This window comes from Carcharhinus amblyrhynchos, chromosome 1 (assembly GCF_965287045.1).
Source record: "Carcharhinus amblyrhynchos chromosome 1, sCarAmb.v2.hapA, whole genome shotgun sequence".
Taxonomy (NCBI): domain Eukaryota; kingdom Metazoa; phylum Chordata; class Chondrichthyes; order Carcharhiniformes; family Carcharhinidae; genus Carcharhinus; species Carcharhinus amblyrhynchos.
Window position 1 is genome coordinate 22,804,290 of NC_137324.1, and position 22,774 is coordinate 22,827,063.

At 45.0% G+C, this 22,774-nt stretch overlaps 1 protein-coding gene across 2 annotated transcripts in view; it reads right to left on the reverse strand.

The window, feature by feature from the left end:
* The window catches only part of LOC145349034 (transmembrane protein 127), a 42,983-nt gene extending 20,449 nt beyond the window's left edge, over nt 1-22,534 (reverse strand). For both annotated transcript variants that reach the window (XM_080197288.1, XM_080197279.1), the window contains exon 1: nt 22,311-22,534. In XM_080197288.1, coding sequence (XP_080053414.1) covers nt 22,311-22,497 — 187 coding nt within the window. In that variant the 5' untranslated portion in view covers nt 22,498-22,534. The remainder of the gene's footprint in view (nt 1-22,310) is intronic.
* Nucleotides 22,535-22,774: the final 240 nt, after the last annotated feature.

A 22,774-nucleotide genomic window follows, 5' to 3' on the forward strand; every position in this document is an offset into this window, starting at 1 on the left:
AAGGCAGTTAGACCCAACAAACTGGTCTTGTTGACTGGAAACCAGAGATAAAAGGATGGGGAAAAAATGATATTTAGCTCCTGATTTTTTTATTCATCAGTGGGACATGGACATCACTGGCTGGCCTGCATTTATTTCCCATCTCTAGTTGCCCTTTGAACAAGTGGCTTGCAAAGCCATTTCAGAAGGCAGTTGAGAGTCAACCACATTGCTGTGGCTCTGGAGTCACATGTAGGCCAAACCAGGTAAGATTGGCAGATTTCCTTCCCTAAAGGATATTGGTGAGCCATAGAGTCATGGAAGTTTACAGCATGGAAACAGGCCCTTCGGCCCAACTTGTCCACGTTGCCCTTCTTTTAAAACCCCTAAGCTAGTCCCAGTTGCCCGCTTTGGGCCCATATCCCTCTATACCATCTTACCCATGTAACTGTTTAAATGCTTTTTAAAAGACAAAATTGTACCCGCCTCTACCATTACCTTTGGCAGCTTGTTCCAGCCACTCACCTCCCTCTGTGTGAAAAAATTGTTCCTCTATATACTTTTGTATCTCTCCCCTCTCATTTTAAACCGATGCCCTCTAGTTTTAGACTCCCCTACCTTTGGGAAAAGATATTGACTATCTGCCCTGTCTATGCCCCTCATTATTTTATAGACCTCTATAAGGTCACCCCTCAGCCCCCTACGCTCCAGAGAAAAAAAGTCCCAGTCTATTCAGCCTCTCCTTATAAATCAATTCATCAAGTCCCGGTAGCATCCCAGTAAATCTTTTCTGCACTCTTTCTAGTTTAATGGGTTTTTCCGACAATGGTTTCATGGTCATCAGTAGATTCTTAATCCTAGATAGTTTTTTTATTGAATTCAAATTCCACCATCTGCCGTGGTGGGATTCGAACCCGGGTCCCCAGAACATCAGCTAAATTTCTGGATTAATAGTCTAGTGGTAATACCACCTGGCCCTCACCTCCCCTTAATAAGGAGGTTTGTCCATGGTCACTGCATTTCAAGGTAGCAGGAAGCTTACTCTTCAATAACAATTTAAAGGCACTCAGGCAACTTAAGTCCACATGACAAACTGTATCCGAGGGAAACGTGTTGAAGGAAGTTGAACACTTATATAACAAAGGCTGTAGTCTTGTGCGTGTCTGGTCTCAGCTACATGTATCTGAACTGATTAAGTGCCCCGATCAAAACCCACTGTGGCTGTTCAATTTGAATCAGGGGATTTCTTGAGAAATGTATATCAGTGACTGTTTGTCAGCGGGCGATCGAGGGGTAGTTGGATGATGCAAGCCACACGAGTCGCAGTGGAAATGTGACATTTCTTGACAGCTGACCTCCTGGTAAGTGTAGCTACTAGCAGCAGCAGGTGTCAGGGTCAGGCACCCAAGTTAGAGCTTTTAGCGTGTGCTTTTTTTCTGCCCCATGTATGTAAATTACAACTGACTACTGGAGTCAAGCAAACAATGCAGAAGAAGTGACATTGACAGGAAGAGAAAGAAATCAACTCCCAAAATGAAGCAAATTTTGACTTCTGCTTAATCAAAGACATGAAGTATGATGGGGCAGTATTGTACACCATATGCAAGATGCACCATAGCAACTCAGCAAAGTTTCTGACCACAGTCCATCACTCAAACCAGCCTCCCATCCACTGACTCTGTCTACACTTCCCAATGCCTCGGAAAAGCAACCAGTGTAACTAAGGATCCACGCTCCCCAGACATTCTCTCTTCCACCTTCTTCCGTCAGGAAAAAGATACAAAAGTCTGATAAGTTACCTCTATTATCTTGACAGCAGTTTACATCCCACCCCACATGGATGCGAAGATCGCGCTGGACGGAATATACATCACCACAAATAGCACGAGATGAAACATCCTAAGGCCTTGTTCATTGTGGCCAGGGACCTCAATCAGGCCAAGCTCAACAGTGTACTATCAAGTTGCCACCAACACGTCTCTGGTTCCAGCAGAGACCCAAACATCCTAGACCACTGCTACACAAATACCAAACATGCCTATTGCTCTATTGCCCACCCACATTTTGGCAAATCAGACCACAAGGCTGTGCTCCTGCTCCCGGCTTACAAGCAAAAACGGGAATGGGAGTATCCGCCAAAGAAAGTTGCAAAGTTGGTCTGAGGAACCAGATGATCTCCTATGGGGTTTAGTAGCAGGAGAGTCAGCAGACTGGTCAGTATTTAAAATGACCAAGTCTGAATGAGTACGCCACCACAGTAACTGACTACATTCATAAGTTTGTAGAAAACTGTGTACCAAAGAAGCATATCTGCGTGTTCCCCAACCAGGAACCATGGATGAACAGCTACAACCACTGTTTGCTGAAGTCCAGATATGAGGCATTCAAGTCAGGTGACGCTGACCTATACAAGAAAGCCAGATACGATCTAAGGAGATCAATCAAAAAGACCAAAAGACCATACCGGACTAAGCCAGAGTCCCAGGCTAGCCACATCGACCCCTGCCAACTATGGCAAGTTCTGCAAGACATAACAGGCTACAAGATGAAGGCATGTAAAATCGCCAGCTCCAATGGTGAACCCAATGCATTCTATGCCTGTTTCGAGCAAGAGGTCAGTGAGAGCATGCCCTCCACCTTGGAAGCTTCAAACGAATCTGTATCCAGAGTCACCATCGCAGATATCAGAATAGCCCCTTCTCAAAAGTCAACCCACAGAAAGCAATGGGCCCTGATGGGGTACCAGGACGAGCACTCAGATCATAAGAACATAAGAACGTAAGAAATAGGAGCAGGAGTAGGCCATCTAGCCCTTCAAGCCTGCCCCGCCATTCAGTAAGATCATGGCTGATCTGAAGTGGCTCAGTTCCACTTTCCGGCCTTCTCCCCATAACCCTTAATCCCCTTGCCTATCAAAAACCTATCTACCCGCGTCTTAAATATATTTGGCGAGGCAGCCTCCACCACTTCAACGGGCAGAGAATTCCAGAGATTCACCACCCTTTGAGTGAAGAAGTTCCTCCTCAACTCTGTTCTAAACTGCCCCCCGCCTTATCTTGAGGCTGTGCCCTCTAGTCCTACTGTCCTTTTTGAGCGGGAAGAACCTCTCTACCTCTACCCTATCCATCCCATTAATCATCTTGTACGTCTCAATGAGATCTCCCCTCATCCTTCTAAACTCTAATGAGTACAAGCCTAGTTTATTCAGCCTCTCCTCATAGCTCAACCCCCTCAACTCCGGTATCAGCCTAGTAAACCTCCTGTGCACTCCCTCCAAGGCCAAAATATCCTTGCGTAAGTACGGCGCCCAAAACTGCACACAGTACTCCAGCTGCGGCCTCACCAATGCCCTAAACAGCCACAGCAAGATCTCCCTACTTTTATATTCAATCCCCCTCGCTACGAAGGCCAGCATCCCATTCGCCTTCCTGACCACCTGCTGCACCTGCAGGCTGGGTTTTTGCGACTCATGCACAAGGACCCCCAGGTCCCTCTGCACCGTCGCCTGCTGCAGCTTTTCGCCATGTAAGTAGTAGTCCTTCCTACCATTATTCCTACCAAAGTGGACAACCTCACACTTGCCAACATTAAATTCCATTTGCCAGTTCCTCACCCATTCGCTCAGCTTATCTAGATCCCTCTGCAGACTCTCCACACCCTCCGCACAATTTGCCGTTCCACCAATCTTTGTGTCATCGGCAAATTTCGACACCATACACTTGGTTCCCTCCTCCAGATTGTCTATATAAATGGTAAATAGCTGAGGTCCCAGCACCGACCCCTGGGGCACTCCACTAGTCACCACTAGTCGTCAGATCCTGCGTAGATTAGCTGGTGGGGTATTCATAGACATCTTTAACTTCTTTTTACACCAATCGGACGTCCCCATCTGCTCCAAACTGACGAAGATCATCCTGGTGCTAAAGAAAAACTAAGCAATGTGCCTTAATAACTATCGTCCGGTGGCTCTGACATCCATCATTATGAAGTGCTTTGAAAGGTTAGTCGTGGCATGAATCAATTCCAGCCTCCCGGACTACCTGGATCCACTACAGTTTGCCTACTGCCACAACAGGTCCACAGCAGACACCATCTCCCTGGCTCTGCACTCAACCCTGGAACACCTAGATAACAAGGACACCTATGTCAGACGCCTATTTATTGACTATAGCTCAGCCTTCAACACTATTATTCCCACGAACCTCATCTCCAAACTCCATGGCCTGGGGCTCGGCACCTCCCTCTGTGATTGGATCCTGAATTTCCTAACTCTCAGACTACAATCAGTAAGAATAGGCAACAACACCTCCTCCATGGCCATTCTCAACACCGGTGCCCCACAAGGTCGTGTTCTCAGCCCTTACTATACTCCTTATACACCAATGACTGTGGGGCCAAACTCCCCTCCAATTCGATTTTCAAGTTTGCTGACGACACCATCATAGTGGGTCAGATCTCAAACAGTGATGAGACAGAGTACAGGAATGAGATAGAGAATCTGGTGAACTGGTGAGACAACAATAATCTCTCCCTCAATCTCAAAAAACAAAAGAGATTGTTTTCATGGAAAGGAGAACATGCCCCTGTCCCCATCAATGGGGATGAAGTAGAAAGGGTCGAGAACTTCAGGTTTTCTAGGTGTCCAGCTCACCAACAACCTGTCCCGATCCCTCCATGCCGACACTATAATTAAGAAAGCCCACCAACGTCTACTTTCTCAGAAAACTAAGGAAATTTGGGATGTCCGCTGTCACCAACTTTTACAAACGCACCACAGAAAGTATTCTTTCTGGTTGTAACACAGCTTGGTATGGCTCTTACTCTGTCCAAAACCACAAGAAACTACAAAGGATCATGAACAAAGCCCAATCTGTCACAAAAATCACTCCCATCCATTGACTCTGTCTACATTTCCTGCTGCATAATTAAGGACCATTCATCTTCTTCCATCAGAAAAAGGTACAAAAGCCTGAGGTCATGTACCAGCTCAAGAACACCTTCTTCCCTGCTACCATCAGACTTTTGAATGGACCTACCTTCCATTAAGTTGATCTTTCTTCATACCCTAGCCTCTGACTGTAACACTACATTCTGCACTCTCTCCTTTCCTTCTCTATGAACGGTATGCTTTGTCTACATAGCACGCAAGAAACAATACTTCTCATTGTATACTAATACATGTGACAATAATAAATCAAATCAAATCAAAATATTCTCTTCCACCTTCTTCCACCAGGGAAATGATACAGAAGTCTGAGGTCATATACCAACTTCCTCCCTGCTACCATCAGACTTTTGAATGGACTTACCTTCCATTAAGGTGATCTTTCTCTACATCCTACCTATGACTGTAACACTATATTCTGCACTCTCTCGTTTCCTTCTCTATGTACTCTGTGAACAGTATGCTTTGTCTGTAAGTATGCGCGCAAGAAACAATACTTCTCACTGTTTCCCAATACATGTGACAATAATCAATCAAATCAAAACCTTTCATCCACGACCTCTACCACCTAGAAAAGCAAAGGCAGCAGTTGCCTGGAAACACCACAAGCTGAAAGTTCCCCACAAAGGCCACACATCAACCTGACCTGGAAATGTATCACCACTCCAGGTAGTATTGAAAAAGCAGAGGGGCTGCAGTAGTACTGAGAGAGTAAGGGGGCTGCAGAAGGACTTGGACAGGTTAGGAGAGTGGGCAAAGAAGTGGCAGATGGAATACAATGTGGAAAAGTGTGAGGTTATGCACTTGGGAAGGAGGAATGTAAGCATAAACTACTTTCTAAATGGGAAAATGCTTAGGAAATCAGAAACACAAAGGGACTTGGAAGTCCTTGTTCAAGATTCTCTTAAGATTAATGTGGAGCTTCAGTTGACAGTTAGGAAGACAAATGCAATGTTAGCATTCGTATCGAGAGGACTGGAATGCAAGAGCAGGGATACACATCTGAGGCTGTATAACTCTCTGGTCAGACCCCATTTAAAGTACTGGGAACAGTTTTGGGCCCCATATCTAAGGAAGAATGTGCTGGCCTTGGAAAGGGTCCAGAGGAGGTTCACAAGAATGATCTCTGGAATGAAGAGCTTGTTGTATGAGGAACGGTTGAGGTCCCTGGGTCTGTACTCTTTGGAGTTTAGAAGGATGAGGGGGGGGATCTTATTGAAACTTACAGGATACTGCGAGGCCTGGATAGAGTGGATGTGGAGAGGGCACAACCTCAGACTAAAGGGACAATCCTTTAAAACAGTTATGAAGAGGAATTTCTTCAGCCAGACAGTGGTGAATCTGTGGAACTCTTTGGCCAATGACCTGGCCTCCACAAGGTCATTGAGTGTCTTTAAGACAGATAGGTAGGTTCTTAATTAATAAAAGGATCACAGGATATGGGGAAAAGGCAGGAGAATGAGAATGATTGAATGGTGGAGCAGACTTGATGGGCCAAATGGCCTAATTCTGCTCCTATGGTTTTATGGTCTTATTCCTTCATCATTACTGGATTGAAATCCTGGAGCTCCCTCCCTCATAGCACTGTGGGTGTGCCCATACCACATGAACTAGCGCGGTTTTAAATGGCAGCTCACCACTGTTATCAGTAGTTGATGTTCCGAGAACTGAGTCATCAGTTTAAGATTTTGAGCAAGAGATGAGCGAATCATATTATCATAGAATCCACGCAGTGCAGAAGGAGGCCATTTGGCCCATTAAGTCTGCACCGACAACAATCTCACCCAGGCGCTGTTCCCATCACCTCACATATTTACCCCGCTAATCCCTCTAACCTATGCTTCCTGGACACTAAGGGGCAATTTAGTGTAACCAATCAACCTAACCTGCACACTTTTGGACTGTGGGAGAAAACCAAAGAACAAAGAACAAAGAAAATTACAGCATAGGAACAGGCCCTTCGGCCCTCTAACCCTGCACTGACCATGCTGCCCGACTGAACTAAAACCCCCTACCCTTCTGGGGACCATATCCCTCTATTCCCATCCTATTCATGTATTTGTCCAGACGCCCCTTAAAACTCACTATCGTATCTGCTTCCACTACCTCCCCCGGTAGCGAGTTCCAGGCACCCACCACCCTCTGTGTTAAAAAATTGCCTCGTACATCTCCTTTAAACCTTCCCCCTCGCACCTTAAACTTATGCCCCGTAGTAACTGACTCTTCCACCCTGGGAAAAAGCTTCTGACTATCCACTTTGTCTATGCCCCTCATAATCTTGTAGACTTCTATCAGGTTGTCCCTCAACCTCCTTCACTCCAGTGAGAATAAACCAAGTTTCTCCAATCTCTCCTCATAGCTGATGCCCTCCATACCAAGCAACATCCTGGTAAACCTTTCTGTACCCTCTCCAAAGCCTCCACAGCTTTCTGGTAGTGTGGCGACCAGAACTGAACACTATATTCCAAGTGTGGCCTCACTAAGATTCTATAAAGCTGCAACATGACTTGCCAATTTTTAAACTCAATGCCCAACCGATGAAGGCAAGCATGCCATACATCTTCTTGACTACCTTCTCCACCTGCATTACCACCTTCAGTGACCCGTTTACCTGCAATCCTCTCCAATAATTTCCCTACCACTGATTTAAGGTTCACTGGTCCATAATTACCTGGATTATCCTTGCACCCAGAGGAAACCCACACAGACATGGGGAGAATGTGCAAACTCCACACAGACAAAGGCTCGAATTGAACCCAGGGCCCTGGAGCTGTAAGGCAGCAGTGTTAACCACTGTGTCACCGTGCCACTCAGGAGGTGGAAAGCAAACAATTTTTTTACACACAATGAGTAGTAATGACCTGGAACTCAGGATGGTGGAAGAGGAAAGGATCAGTCATTTCAAAAGGAAACAGGATGAGCTATTAAAGGAAATGGGCCTTTAGGGTTTGGGGAATTAAACAAAGGAGTGGGTCTCACTGGATTACACTGCGGGGAGCCTGAATGAACCTGATGGGTTGAATGTCCTCCTTCTGGGTCATAAATGATAATGACCACCTCTCACTCATGAGGAAGGGCAACAAATGCTGGCCTTGCCAGCGATGCTCGCACCCCATGAACATATATTACTAAAATGAAAATCGTAGGCCCACCTGTCCTTTCAGATGAATTTTAAAGATCCCAGTTTTTGAAGAAGAGTTGGGAGTTTTCCCAGGCTGCAGTCAAATACTCCTCCTTCAAACATTACCATCTACAGAAAAAAAACCCAGAATAATTTTGTATTCATCTCACTACTGTTCATGGAATGATGCTGATATAGAAAGGCTGGTGCTTTAACCTACTTGACAGTCATTGCGTGAACCACTTTTGAAATGTTTCAATATAATGCAACAATATCCAAACATTAATTAACCAACCTCCAAACTTACACCGTTTCTTTTCTGAAGGCACTGGCACCTGGTGACTCATGGTCAATGAAGGCCTCTGATATGTTGACCAAGTAACACTTCTCACGTGTAAACTTGGACAATAACGGTTAACGGGCTAATGAAGAGTAGACCTCCAAGTTTAAAGCAATTCTGTTCCTCTCTGTTCACAATAATGCCAGTAAAGTTTTTGCACAGCTCTCAGGATGGGAACAATGGGTGATTTTAATTTTCTAGTTAATGAGCCATTTCATTAGAGTTCTCGCCATTGTCTAGAATTGCAGTTGCTGATTTTTCTGTAAAATAGAACCACCCCCCCTCCCAATTCCTGCCGCAGAAACCACCTTCTGCTTTGTGGCATTTTGCTGAAGATTAAGTGCTTCAGTAAAGGTGTTCCAACCCTCCCTTTATTTATGTCTGTTCTCAGGATGTGGGCACTGGTAAGACCACATTTATTACCCAGCCCTATTAAGATGGCACTGAGTCAACTGCATTCAGGCTGAACTGAAACTGGCAACCACGGCGAGTACCCTTGTGCAATTGGCCAATGCTCCGCTCTCCGAATGTGCGAGGCAACAACTTCCCAACAGACATTCCACGTAGTGTCTCCGACTACATTTCCTCAGCAATCATCCAACCTGTCTCGTGACAGCAGAGGAAATCCCAACAGTATAATTTACACAGGTGAGATGAATGGCTGAAACTACTACAGAGTGAGAAGATGGGTGGTTGGCTTTTGTAAGGTTGAAAACCAAATAGTGGATAAGTACCTAAACTATATAACAGTATATGCATATGTAAAAATACAGGGAGGGATCACATGTTGCATTCTAAAGTTCTACTTTTATTTATTCTTTCATGGCATCTGGGTATCACTGGGCATCATGTTGGCAAAGCCAACATTTGGTGCCCATCCATTAATGCCTTCAAACTGAGTGCCATAGAATTCCTACAGTGCAGTAGACCATTCGGCCCATCGAGTCTGCACCGACCACAATCCCACCCAGGCCCTATTGCTGTAACCCCACATCTTTACCAATCCCCCTGATACTAGGGTCAATTCAGCATGACCAAATAACCTAACCAACACATCTTTGGACTGTGGAAGGAAACCGGAGCACCCAGAGGAAATCCATGCAGACACGGGGAGAACATGCAAACTCCACACAGAAAGTGACACCCCAGGCCGGAATTGAACCCAGGTCCCTGGCACTGTGAGGCAGAATGCTAACCACTGTGCCACTGTGTCTGGCTCAGCCATTTCAGAGGGCAGTTAAGCGTATTAGTATTAAGAGGCCAAATTTAAAGTATTGTGTGTGGTTTTGGTCACCTAATTACAGGAAGGATATTAATAAGGTTGAAAGAGTGCAGAGAAGGTTCACAAGGATGTTGCCAGGACTTGAGAAACTGAGTTACAGAGAAAGGTTGAATAGGTTAGGACTTTATTCCCTGGAGCATAGAAGAATGAGAGGAGAATTGATAGAGGTGTATAAAATTATGATGGGTATAGATAGAGAGAATGCAAGCAGGCTTTTTCCACTGAGGCTAGGGGAGAAAAAAAACCAGAGGGCATGGGTTAAGGGTGAAGGGGGGGAAAAGTTTAAAGGGAATATTAGGGGGGCTTCTTCACACAGACAGTGGTGGGAGTGTGGAATGAGCTGCCAGGTAAAGTGGTAAATGTGGGCTCACTTTTAACATTTAAGAAAAACTTGGACAGGTACATGGATGAGAGGGGTGTGGAGGGATATGGTCCAGGAGCAGGTCAGTGGGACTAGGCAAAAAATGGTTCGGCACAGACAAGAAGGTTCTATGGTTCTATGGATATTAGGGATGGACAATAAATGCTGGCCTGGCCGGCAACACCCCCATCCCATATAAGAGTAAATGTAAAAACATGCTACAGTGTGTGGCTGCTTTTATATCGTGCTGGCTGCTTTTCTCAGCAACATTAACCTTTTATAATTATTAAATTAGATTTTGTCCACATTCCAAAAAGATTACTGACTTGCATGTGCTTTTTATACACTAATCAGATTACATTCCATCTGCATTAGATGTCTAAGTACTCCCTGATTTGCACAACAACAGGGATTCTGTATCTTTTCTATCACAAGTGAAGAAGGAAAGTTGTGAGTGTCATGTGGCCTCATGCCTCAAGGAGGAATTTCTTCAGCCAGACAGTGATGAATCTGTGGAACGCACTGCCGCAGAAGGCTGTGGAGGTCAGATCATTGAGTGTCAGAGATAGGTTCTTGATTGGTAAGGAAATCAAAGGTTACAGAGAAAAGGTAGGAGGACGGGGGTTGGGAAACTTATCGGCCATGATCAAACGGCAGAGCAGATTCGATGGGTGAAATGGTCTAATTCTGTTCCTATATACAAAGAACAAAGAACAAAGAACAACCCAGCACGGGAAACAGGCCCTTCAGCCCAACAAGCCCGCGCCGCCACATCACCCTACACCTATTCTACCCTGCGTATCTACAAATAGAACCCCTGACTTAGCCAGATTCAGGGGAGAATAGTGTCAATTTGGTAAAACCAATCAGCCTAAGAGCACATCTTTGGGGTGTGGGAGGAAACCGGAGCGCCCGGAGGAAACCCACGCAACCACAGGGAGAATGCACAAACTCCCACAGACACAGGCCCAAATCCATGTATCTGCACAGCCAGCAGTGCTAGTCACCGAGCTGTTGCGGCGCCCGTCTACCAGTCCAGGATCAAGCACACACACCGACACGAAGTACTAGGCCACTCCCAGAACCTCCAGGAGCAGCCCACGCACAACCCACCGTGTGCATGCCCCTCGTTTGACAACGAGGTGGACCTCCACCTGCGGAGTGAAAAGACAAAACGTTAATCACAAGCCTGCCTTTCCGGTGTCTCCCGAGGTTCTAACCCTGATTCAATAACCCCTACCATAACCCTCCATCCTCGTTTCACTCATGTGCCTATCTAACTGAACCTTAAACGAGTCCAACGTTCCCGTCTCCACCACCCCACTCGGTAGCGCGTTCCATACCCCCACAACTCTCTGCGTAAAGAACCTTCCTGTCATATCCAAATTATACCTCTCCCCCCTCACCCTTAAATCATGTCCTCTTGTATTCGTAACCAATCTAGGGAGCAGTCTCTCACTATTGACCCTGTCTATTCCCTTCAGTATCTTATATACCTCTATCATGTCACCCCTCAATCTCCGTCTTTCCAAAGAGAAAAGTCCCAGTTTCTCCAACCTTTCCTCGTAACCCAACCCATATCATAACCCGTCCATATCTTATGGACGGATGCAGGAAAGAGAGAGAGAGAATCTGGTGAAATGGTGCGATGGCAATAATCTCTCTCTCTCTGTCAGTAAAATGAAGGAGATAGTAATCGACTTCAGGAAGCATAGTGGAGAACATACCCTTGTCTACATCAATGGTGACAAAGTGGAAGTGGTCAAGAGCTTCAAGTTTCGAGAAGCCCAGATCACCAACAACCTGTCCTGGGCCCTCCACACTGACAATATAGTTAAGAAAGCCCACCAATGCCCTTCTACTTTCTCAGGAGGCTAAGAAAATTCAGCATGTCCACTACAATCCTCACCAACTATTACAGATGCACCAAGGAAAGCATTCTTTCTAGAGGTATTGCAGTTTAGTATTGCTCCTGCTCTAACCAAGACAACAAGAAACTACAAAGGATTATGAACATAGTCCAGTCCATCAGGCAAACCAGTCTCCCACCCATTGACTCCATCTAACTTCATACTCTCTTCCACCATTTTCCGTCGGGAAAAAGATATAAAAGTCTGAGATCATGTACCAACCGACTCAAGAACAGCTTCTTCCCTGCTGCCATCAGACTTTTGAATGGACCTACCTTATATTAAGTTGATCTTTCTCTACGTCCTAACTACAACTGTAACACTACATTCTGCACCCTTTGCTTTCCTTCTCTGCATGTACTCTATGAACTATAAAACAAAGAAGAAAAGTACAACACATGAACAGGCCCTTCAGCCCTCCAAGCCTGTACTGACCATGATGTCCTAACTAAACTAAAAACAATCTTCTTCCCTTACTCGATCTATCCCTCTATTCCCTCCCTATTTGTGTACCCATCCTGATGTCTCTAATGTGCCTGCTTCCACCACCTCCTCTGGCAGCGCGATCCAGGCACCCACCACTTACTGCATGAAAAACCTCCCCCGTACATCTCCTTTAAACATCCCCCTCTCACCTTAAACCTGTGTCTCCTCTTAATTGACACTTCCACCCTGGGAAAAAGCCTTTACCCATCCAAAACTGTACGTTTTGTCTGTATAACGCACAAGAAACAATACTTTTCACTGTATCCTAATACGTGACAATAATAAATCAAATCAAAACATGCAGAATCATTAAAATCAAACATTATTCTAAGCTAGCTATTTATAATCAGTTTTCCCCCTTTCCCAGATTGGCAGCATCAACAAGACACCAACACACAGTCATTTCTTAACCCTAAACCTAAATAGAGCATGCTAGCTATCTATTTACCTGACACAAATGCATGAACGAACAACGCAACCAAATCCAATGCCAATTCTCCGAGGGATACAGTTTCCAGCTCCAAATCATTGGAAATAATCCACATGGGACACTTCCACCTGAGGCTAGTTTCATTTTGACAATGGATACTTTTTAAACTCAGGAATAGACTTACCAGAATAATAATTTATTTGCAAGAGTAATTCAGCAAGATACCAATATATATCGTTGACAACAGTTATTAACTTGTAAAACAATCCTGTGGGTATTTAAGAGTACATAATGAGGTGAAGATATTGAATAAAATAAAACATGTTAACTAGAGCACATTTGTCAAATCACTGCTGAAGCTCCTCATTCTGTCATCCGCGCTAACGTATGAATGAATGTACCATTACCAAAGAGGTCAAAAATCTTCCAGGTATCAGAGGGAAAAGATAAAGGTAGAATGAATATTTTGAGTGTGTTCTTGTTTGCAACTGCAAGGAATCACTCCGTTTTGCAATGCAGTTACTAGCCCTAACAATTCTTCAGAAAGTTGAGGGTTCACGCCTTACAAGACCATAGCACACAGTCTCTGCAGACCCGGAGAACTGCTGTACTCTCAGGGGTGTCATCCTTTGATTGAAATGTAAGGCAAGGGCCTAGCCACCTCTTCTGTAGGCTAAGGCAGGGGAGGAGAATGTTAAAGATCTCAAGGCAATGATCGAAGGGCAAAAGAATTAGTTCTTTCTGTGTTCCAGTCAATATCCCTCCCTCAACACCCCCAAGAAAAGACTAACTGATTGTTCATCTCTTCATTATTTAAGGACCCTACAATTGCGTAACATTTACAGCAGAGGGAGAAGGCATTCGACCCAACAGGTCAGTGCTGGTGCTCATGCATCACACAAGTTTCCTCCCTTCTTCACTGCTCCCTATAAACATTTCCTTCTATTTCCTTCTCTTCCATGTGTTTATCTAGCCACGAGCTAACTGTCTGCTTAGCTTGCTTACACATTAAGAAGTGCTGCAATTCACCAAATTCATGTGTCTAAGAGACATGGTGAAGCACTATATAAATGGAAGAGCCTTCCTGTTCCAAAGTGTGATGTGTACTTGTTACCAGATGTTAGGAGCATTGCATAGAGTAATGTAGACTTAACAGGACAAAGGCAGACCATTCGACCCATCTTTTTCTAAAATACATTTGTGGGATGTCAGTGTCGCTGGCTAGGCGACGCTCACATCCCTCGTTGCCCTTCAGGAGGTGGCGGTGAGCTGCCATCTTGAACTGCTGCAGTCCCAGAGTTGTAGGTACACTCACAGTGCTGTTAGGGAGGGTTTTGACCCAGTGTCAGTGAAGGAATGGCGATATATTTCCAAGTCAGGCTGGTGAATGATGGGTCTATACTAGTTACTCCACTGAGCATATTATTAATTTGTTCTACTAGGTGAAGAGTTCTGATGGAAGCTCAGTAAATACAGCACCCTTTCCAGCACTACTGCAGACAGCAGGAATAAAAAACATCTGTTTCTGCTTTAATTTTCTAGCCCTAAGGAGCAAAAGAATCAATTGTACCATCCAAATGATGCCAGCTAAAATACAGAATTTGATAAACCCAAAGGGGTCATTGAGATTGCATTAATCCTATCCCCTATCACATTTTATTTTTTTCAGTAATGGATACAGAGTCATAGAATCTTTCGATACCAGAAGGTAAAATTAGCACGAGGAGCCAATAGTTCCCCATTGTGTTCTCCATGACTTGCCAACCAGACAGCAGCTTTGTCCTCCTGCAGTATAAATTGCTGTGCACGTTTGAAATTTGACATTCTTGCTATTGTCCCACTGAATGCAAGATGACAGCCAACATGTCTATCCTTTCAGCTGTATTTAGAGAAGGAACAGAGGAACACAGAACTTGGGAGCAGGAGCAGGCCATTTCCTGCTCTGCCGTTCACTAAGGTCATGGCTGATCTGGTTGTGGACACAACACCCCTTTCCTGACTCCACCCACCCTCCCCCTCACTAGCCCCCCCACCCCCTCACCATCACAACCCTTATGAACATAGGCAGCTGCAATGCCAACCCAGCAGAAAGCCCTCTCCAAAACTGCAAGAATAGGTACTGCATTGACACAGGCTCAATCTGAAGCACTGAACCCTCCTGAATGTCTCAGGGACTGAAATTGTGATCAGCTACTGGCAAAGTTGAGCCTGCAACGCTGCAGCTAAAACACGGAATATTTGTCACAATTCAACTACTTGACCCTGTTCGTCCATTCAATGAGATCATAGTAAAAAGTCTCACAACACCAAGTTAAAGTCCAACAGGTTTATTTGGTACCACGAGCTTTCGGAGCGTCGCTCCTTCATCAGGTAAGTGGATCAACCTGGTGTTGTGAGAAGTTTTACTGTGCCCACCTCTGTCCAACACCAGCAACTCCACAATTAGATCATGGATGAGCAGCAACTCAAATCCATTTTTTTGCCATTGGTCCATATTCCTGGACACATTGACCTAACAAAAATGCATTAATCTCAGTCTCGAGTCCTCCAAATCCAAGTACAGAATTCTGGGGCAGAGAGTTCCAAATTTCTACCACCCAATGTGCGAAAATGTGTTTCTGATTTTTGCTCCCAAAATGGTCATTTTAGAGTTAAATTTAAAATCAATGCTACCTTCTTTTTGAATCCCCCCACCTGTGATGATACTGTACCATTAACAAATGTAGTTAAATCATGTTTGTCTGCAGATTTTTTTAAGCAGGCCTGACCTTTTTGTTTGTGCACAGTGCTATCTGTACTGATATCTTTTATTGTTGCTGAATCAGGATAATTGAAGCAATGTGTATTTTTGATCTGGGTCTCATGCATTGTCCCAGAGTTTTATGACCCTTTTGGAATTGCTGCCTGGGGATTGATTTTAAAATGATTGATGGGTCAGGTGCCTTTAGAAAGCATTTTTCCTCTATAGGAGAAATCCAGAGGTTTTACTATCATTTTGGCAGAAGCTGTTTGGGCTGCAGGCTGAAAGCAATGTTTTTTTTGTCTCTCTCACTGGCGTTGGAAATTCTGCTGTTGGTGGTTAGCGAGCTAGAGGTCTCTATCTTTCAAGGAGGTTCAAGACTGGGAAGTCTCAGTGTTTCAATTCAACATCCAAAGGACTGATTCATAATAAATGTTGCAAAGCCACAAGCTCCAGCATCACATGAGTATCCTTGCGTTCTGTGCTAAGCTTGGAAAGAGATGCCTGTTTGTGGGGTTGTTTAGCTTGGAACAGTGTACTTAGCTGTTAAGATTTATACAATATCTTGATCATTCCTTTTTTATAATTGGTAAAAGTTATGCTAGTTTTCTTATTATATGTAAACTATGTTCTTAAATAAACTTTGTTTGATAAAAGCTCTCTAGTGGGTCACCTGCGGTGAAACATCTTATATGTACCCACGCCAAAGTCAAAATGCAAAACCTATGGTCTAGGCTGACTTCAGAAAACACCTTGGCATGTCTGGCCTGGATTATAACATACATAAGAACATAAGAACATAAGAAATAGGAGCAGGAGTAGGCCATCTAGCCCTTCGAGCCTACCCCGCCATTCAATAAGATCATGGCTGATCTGTTGTGGCTCAGTTCCACTTTCCCGCTTTCTCCCCATAACCCTTAATCCCCTCGCTTATCAAGAACCCATCAACCCGCTTCTTAAAAATATTTAGCGAGGCAGCCTCCACCACTTCAACGGGCAGAGAATTCCAGAGATTCACCACCCTTTGAGTGAAGAAGTTCCTCCTCAACTCCGTTCTAAACCGCCTCCCCTTTATCTTGAGGCTGTGCCCCCTAGTCCTACTGTCTTTTTTGAGCGGGAAGAGTCTCTCCACCTCTATCCTATCCATCCCATTCATCATCTTATACGTCTCAATGAGATCTCCCCTCATTCTTCTAAACTCTAACGAGTACAAGCCCAGTTTATTCAGCCTCTCCTCATAGCTCAACCCCCTCAACTCCGGTATCAGCCTAGTAAACCTCCTCTGCACTCCCAGGAAATAGTTTCTCCATACCCATCATCAAATCTTTTTGTAAGTGCCTCTATTTCTCACTCTTCAATTTCCTACAGTCTATGCAATCGCTTCTCAAAATTTAAAACTCTAAGCATTTGTTTCATTTTGGTGAATCTGCAATGTTCCCCCTCCAAGACTAATATATCCTCACCGAGGTGCAGTGTCCAAAACTAAACATAGTACTCCAGATGGGGGCTATACAACTGAAGTCCAACTTCCTCCTCTTTGCAATCCAGACCTTTTTGAGATAAAACGCTGTGGATGACTTGGAGGGCAAAGTGTTCAATTTAACAACTGGATCAAAAACACCCATTAGTGGAGACAAACCGGACATCCATGGGATAGGAATGAGGCCTCGCTCAGCTAGATAACAATTCATATTTAACTGGGTCAACCTCGCCGTGGGAACGGATGAAAGTCTGCCTTGTGCACCAGGGAGTATGGAAAGAGAGAACAACAAACAACTTAGATGGGTAAATAGCTGGAAAGAATGGTTGACGAGGTCAATTTGTGAGGCAGTTTTTAAAGAGGAGAGCAATTGCATGGCAAAGCAGTTCCTAAAATGTCACAAAAACAAAATACTAGAATCTGCCGAGTATTTCCAGCATATTCTGCTTTTATTATAAAATATTTATTAATATTTATTGTTCCATAACAGCTGAAAGCATTGAAAAATCTCAAAAGTATAGCAATGAGTTTTTTTGTTGAATTATCTTGACTGGTAGGGTCTGAGTGGGATTGTGTTCATAAGAACATAAGAACATAAGAAATAGGAGCAGGAGTAGGCCATCTAGCCCTTCGAGCCTGCCCCGCCATTCAATAAGATCATGGCTGATCTGTCGTGGCTCAGTTCCACTTTCCCGCCCTCTCCCCATAACCCTTAATCCCTTCTCTTATCAAAAACCCATCAACCCGCTTCTTAAAAATATTTAGCGAGGCAGCCTCCACCACTTCAACGGGCAGAGAATTCCAGAGATTCACCACCCTTTGAGTGAAGAAGTTCCTCCTCAACTCCGTTCTAAACCGCCTCCCCTTTATCTTGAGGCTGTGCCCCCTAGTCCTACTGTCTTTTTTGAGCGGGAAGAGTCTCTCCACCTCTATCCTATCCATCCCATTCATCATCTTATACGTCTCAATGAGATCTCCCCTCATTCTTCTAAACTCTAACGAGTACAAGCCTAGTTTATTCAGCCTCTCCTCATAGCTCAATCCCCTCAACTCCGGTATCAGCCTAGTAAACCTCCTCTGCACTCCCTCCAGGGCAGACTCAATGGGCCAAAGGGCCTCTTTCTGCACTGTAGGGTTCTATGATTCTATTATCTATAGCATTTACAGGAGAGGTTCTGCCCCAGCAACATCAACCAGGCAAAGTTTCAGTAAACATGTTGGTTAAGGGAAGAATGTTGGCCAATTCACCAAGAGAGCACCTTGCTGCTTTTTCTTTAAAGTACCCTGGAGTTTTTAACATCAGGAGCACCTGATCAGACAAATTTTAGCCTTGGAAGAACCGTTGTCTGTACAAGTGTTAGGGCATCTGCCTTCCCATCAAATCTTATTTAGCCGCAATTTAACAATCCCGACTACTTAGTGGCCATGAATTTAGACCTCAAACTCGGGAATTCCCTGGGGAAACACCTTTACTCCTCTGCCTCACTTTCCACCTCTTAAGACACTCCTTAAAATCTTCTTCTTTGACCAAGCCAATAGTCACTTGACCATTTATCTCCTTACGTGGCTCAGTATTGTATTTTGTTTTATAATGCTTCTGTGCTGTGCCACAGAACATTTGATGTTAAAGATGCCATATAAAAGCAAGCACGTTCATTCAAAAACCTTTCCACGGCAGACCTAGGGGTGCAATAACACAAAATGGGAAGCTTGGGGCTCACGCCCACTGTCATCCATACAGACAATTCCCAGTCTCACTGTAGAGACACTGAGACAAAAACTATAAACAATCGAGTGGAGGAGATTTGTCCCATCTCTGACTCTTCCCCCTTCACCTCCTTGACATCTCCAAGTCCATTTCTGGTAAAAGCTATCAACTAATTCAGTACAGGCCCAATGACTCCCACAGTACACTTCCTCAAATTCCGTTTCAGGTAAGGATTCTATTCCGTTCTCTCTGTTTCCCTGTCTGTCGCGTGTGTTTGGATGATGCAATCTTTCTCCCAGCAGGTCCCATATGTCTTCTTTTTTCCTCACCTGAGGTAAGGTTGTCAGGGTCCTTCACCACCCAATCTATTTAGCCTCCTTCCATTCTTACCCCTTTTCCCTCCCTCTCAGAAGCAAGCTAAGGTCCCCCTTAACGTCACCTTCCATCCCACCAGCCTTCATATTCAATGGTCATCCCCCACCCTGCAGTTTTGTCACTTCCACCAACAAACACACCTCCCCTGCCATCCCCTCTCCACGAGATGCAACACCTGCCATGTATCTCCTTCCTTCTCACCACCCAAGGCCCAAATACTGCTTCCCAGGGAGATGGCGATTTACTTACATTTCCATCAATCTGGTATGCTCTATAGGTTGCTCACAATATTGTCTTCTCTCCTTTTTTTACCCCTATTCATTCATGGGATGTGGGTGTCGCTGGCTGGACCAGCATTTATTGCTCATCCTTGAGGACATTTGAGAGTCAACCACATTGCTGTGGATTTGGGCGGCACAGTAGCACAGTGGTTAGCACTGCTGCTTCACAGCTCCAGGGACCTGGGTTTGAATCCCGGCTCGGGTCACTGTCTGTGTGGAGTTTGCACATTCTCCTCATGTCTGCGTGGGTTTCCTCCGGGTGCTCCAGTTTCCTCCCACAGTCCAAAGGTGTGCGGGTTAGGTTGATTGGCCATGCTAAAATTGCCCCGTAGTGTCCTGGGATGTGTAGTTAGAGGGATTAGTGAATAAATGTGTAGAGGTATAGGGATAGGGCCTGGGTGGGATTGTGGTTGGTGCAGACTCGATGGGCCGAAGGGCTTGTTTCTGCACTGTAGGGTTCTATGATTCTATGTAGGCCTGACCAGGTACGGCCAGCAGATTTCTTTCCCTAAAAAACATTAGCGAACTAGGTGGGCTTTTATGACAATCGTCTCATAGTTATCATTAAGACTTTTAATTGAATTCAAATTTCACCATCTACCATGGTAGGATTAGAACCCGGGTCCCCAGAACATTACCCTAGATTACTAGTCCAGGAACAATATCACTATGCCACAGCCTCCCCTCACTGGGGTGATTAGGTACAAACTGAGTGACTGCTTTGTGGCACACCTCCATTCAGCCTGCACGCATGACTCTAAGCTCCCTTCTGCACGTCATTTCAATCCTCCCTCACTCAGAACTTTTTCTCCTTGCCCTGCTCCAGCGTAGCTCACCCCATCCTCCAGAAACAGCACCTCATCTTTTGACTCAGCTTTCTGAGTCCAACAATTTTAGATCACAATTTTTGCTGCATTATAATTAGGGGAGGTGGTATTATCGCTATTTATTAATTCAGAGACTCAGCTAATGTTCTGGGGACCTGGGTTTTAATCCCACTACGGCAGATAGTGAAATTTGAATTCAATAAAAAATATCTGGAATTAAGAATCTACTGATGACCTTGAAACCATTGTCGAAAAAGTCCATCGAATTCACTAAAGTCCTTTAGGGAAGGAAATCTGCTGTCCTTCCCCAGTCTGGCTGACATGTGACTCCAGGCCCACAGCAACATAGTTGATTCTCAACTACCCTCTGAAATGGAGGGCAGGGCAATAAATGTTGGGCCTAGCCAGCGACACCCACATTCTGTAATTGAATTTTTAAAAACGCATTCGAGCGGCTGCTAAACAGCCATTCACACCACATCTAGTCACCAGGCGGCACAGTGACACTATGGTTAGCACTGCTGCCACACAGGCAGGGACCCAGATTCAATTATGGCCTTGGGTGACCGTCTATGTGGAGTTTGCACATTCTCTCCATGTCTGTGTGGGTTTCCTCCAGTTTCCTCCCACAGTCCAAAGGTGTGCGGATTAGATAGATTACCACGCTAAACTGTCCCTTAGTATCCCAAGGTGTGTAGGTTATGGCAAGTAGCAGGGTAAAGCTAGAACATTTAGTGACTAGAGAGTGAAAGGGAGGTGGTTGTGAGTTCCACATTCTCATCACTCTTTGGGTAGACAAGTTTCTTCTCGATTCCCGACTGGATTTCTTGCTGATCATTTTATATCAGTTATGTTCACATTGAGAAACATTCTCTCTCTATCCGTTCTATCAAAATCTTTCATAATTTTAAAAACCTCCGGTAGTTGATGAGGTAGAACCAAAATGTGGGAGTGTGTCTAAGGTAGAAAAGATCTTAGACAATGAGCAATGTAATATAACTAAATCAGCTCAGGATTAAATAAATAAAGTGTGCAATGAGAACATAGGGAAGTTGTTATTTTTATTTATTAGCATCGCAAGTTGGCTTACATTAACCCTGCAATGAAGTTACTGTGAAAATCTCCTCATCGCCACATTTCGGCACCTGTTCGGGTACACTGAGGGAGAATTTAACACAAACAATGCACCTAACCAGCACATCTTTGGAATGTGGGAGGAAACCCACACAATCATGGAGAGAACATGCAATGACCCAAGCTGGGAATTGAACCCGGGTCCCCCGACACTGTGAGGCAGCAGTGCTAACCACTGTGCCACTGCACCATTATTGTCTCAGAGGTAGCACAGCCCCAATTCACAATGGGATCCAGGCCTCATTTCAGAACTTAAGCACTTAAACCTCGTTTGATGCAGTGGTCCATTCTGTCTGAGATGCCACCCTTTAGATGAGGTATTAAACCCATCAGATTCCACTAACTGAAAAAGAGCAGCCCCATTCTCTTGGCCTGCAGTAATCCCACACTGTAGTAATCCCACACTAACATCACCAAAACAGAGTCTTATCAGACACAAGACTCACTGCTGAATGTTGAGCTGTGAAACTTTAGCTAACAACAGTCCTGCTTGTGATCATGAGTACTACATAAGCACTTTTACCGGTTTCCTGAGGTTGTGCAATTGCACTAAATGTATTCCTGTTACTTTTCACAACACAGCCTTGCAACGTTGATGATCTAATGATCAGTGTGGCTCCCCATACAACTGATTTATACTTTATATGCTTTCCCTTACAGGGATGGGGAAAACGGTGTGTAAAATAACATGGGGGGGGAGGGGGGAAACACAAACTATCAACTGGTGGTTGTGTTTACAAAACTCACCAGGAAGTGAGCTGATCGAATGTGAAAAGATCTTTTTGAAAGGGCATGACACGATGCCAAGTTGTTTAGAAGTGCGGACTCAGTAACACTGCCACCCCCAGCCTCTCTCTCTCCCTCTCTGCCCCCCACCTCTGTAAGTTAAATCTGTCCCTGCTCACAGTTACCTGCGGTGAGGTTCCCCTGCAGATGGACCACATAAGCCACTCCATAGATCTGCGACGAGGTGCCGTTCAGGGAGACGTGGAACCAGTTGGGGTCGGCTACGGCCGTGCACAGTGCCACCACCGAGAAGCACTGAGTGACTGCGGCCGGCAGGTTGCGATTGTGCGGGACCCGCAATTCCGTGGCCATTCCCCCCCCCCCCGCTCCCACTCCTCCCTCCGGCTGCACTCACTGCTGGCGGAGAGAGCGAAGGAGAGACATAACAGAATGCTCCCTCTCTCTATCTCCCTGACGTGCTCAGTGCGTCGCCCTGATGACACATAAAGGATTATTAACTCTTTGCTTTCTGTGCATCTGCTCGGGGCTCCTCTGCATCTCAGTGTGTGCTGCTGATGTTCCAACATTACCCTCTCCCTTAACGCTGTTTTCCCATGGCCAGGAAGCAGGGGATCCAGTGGGGGAAAGA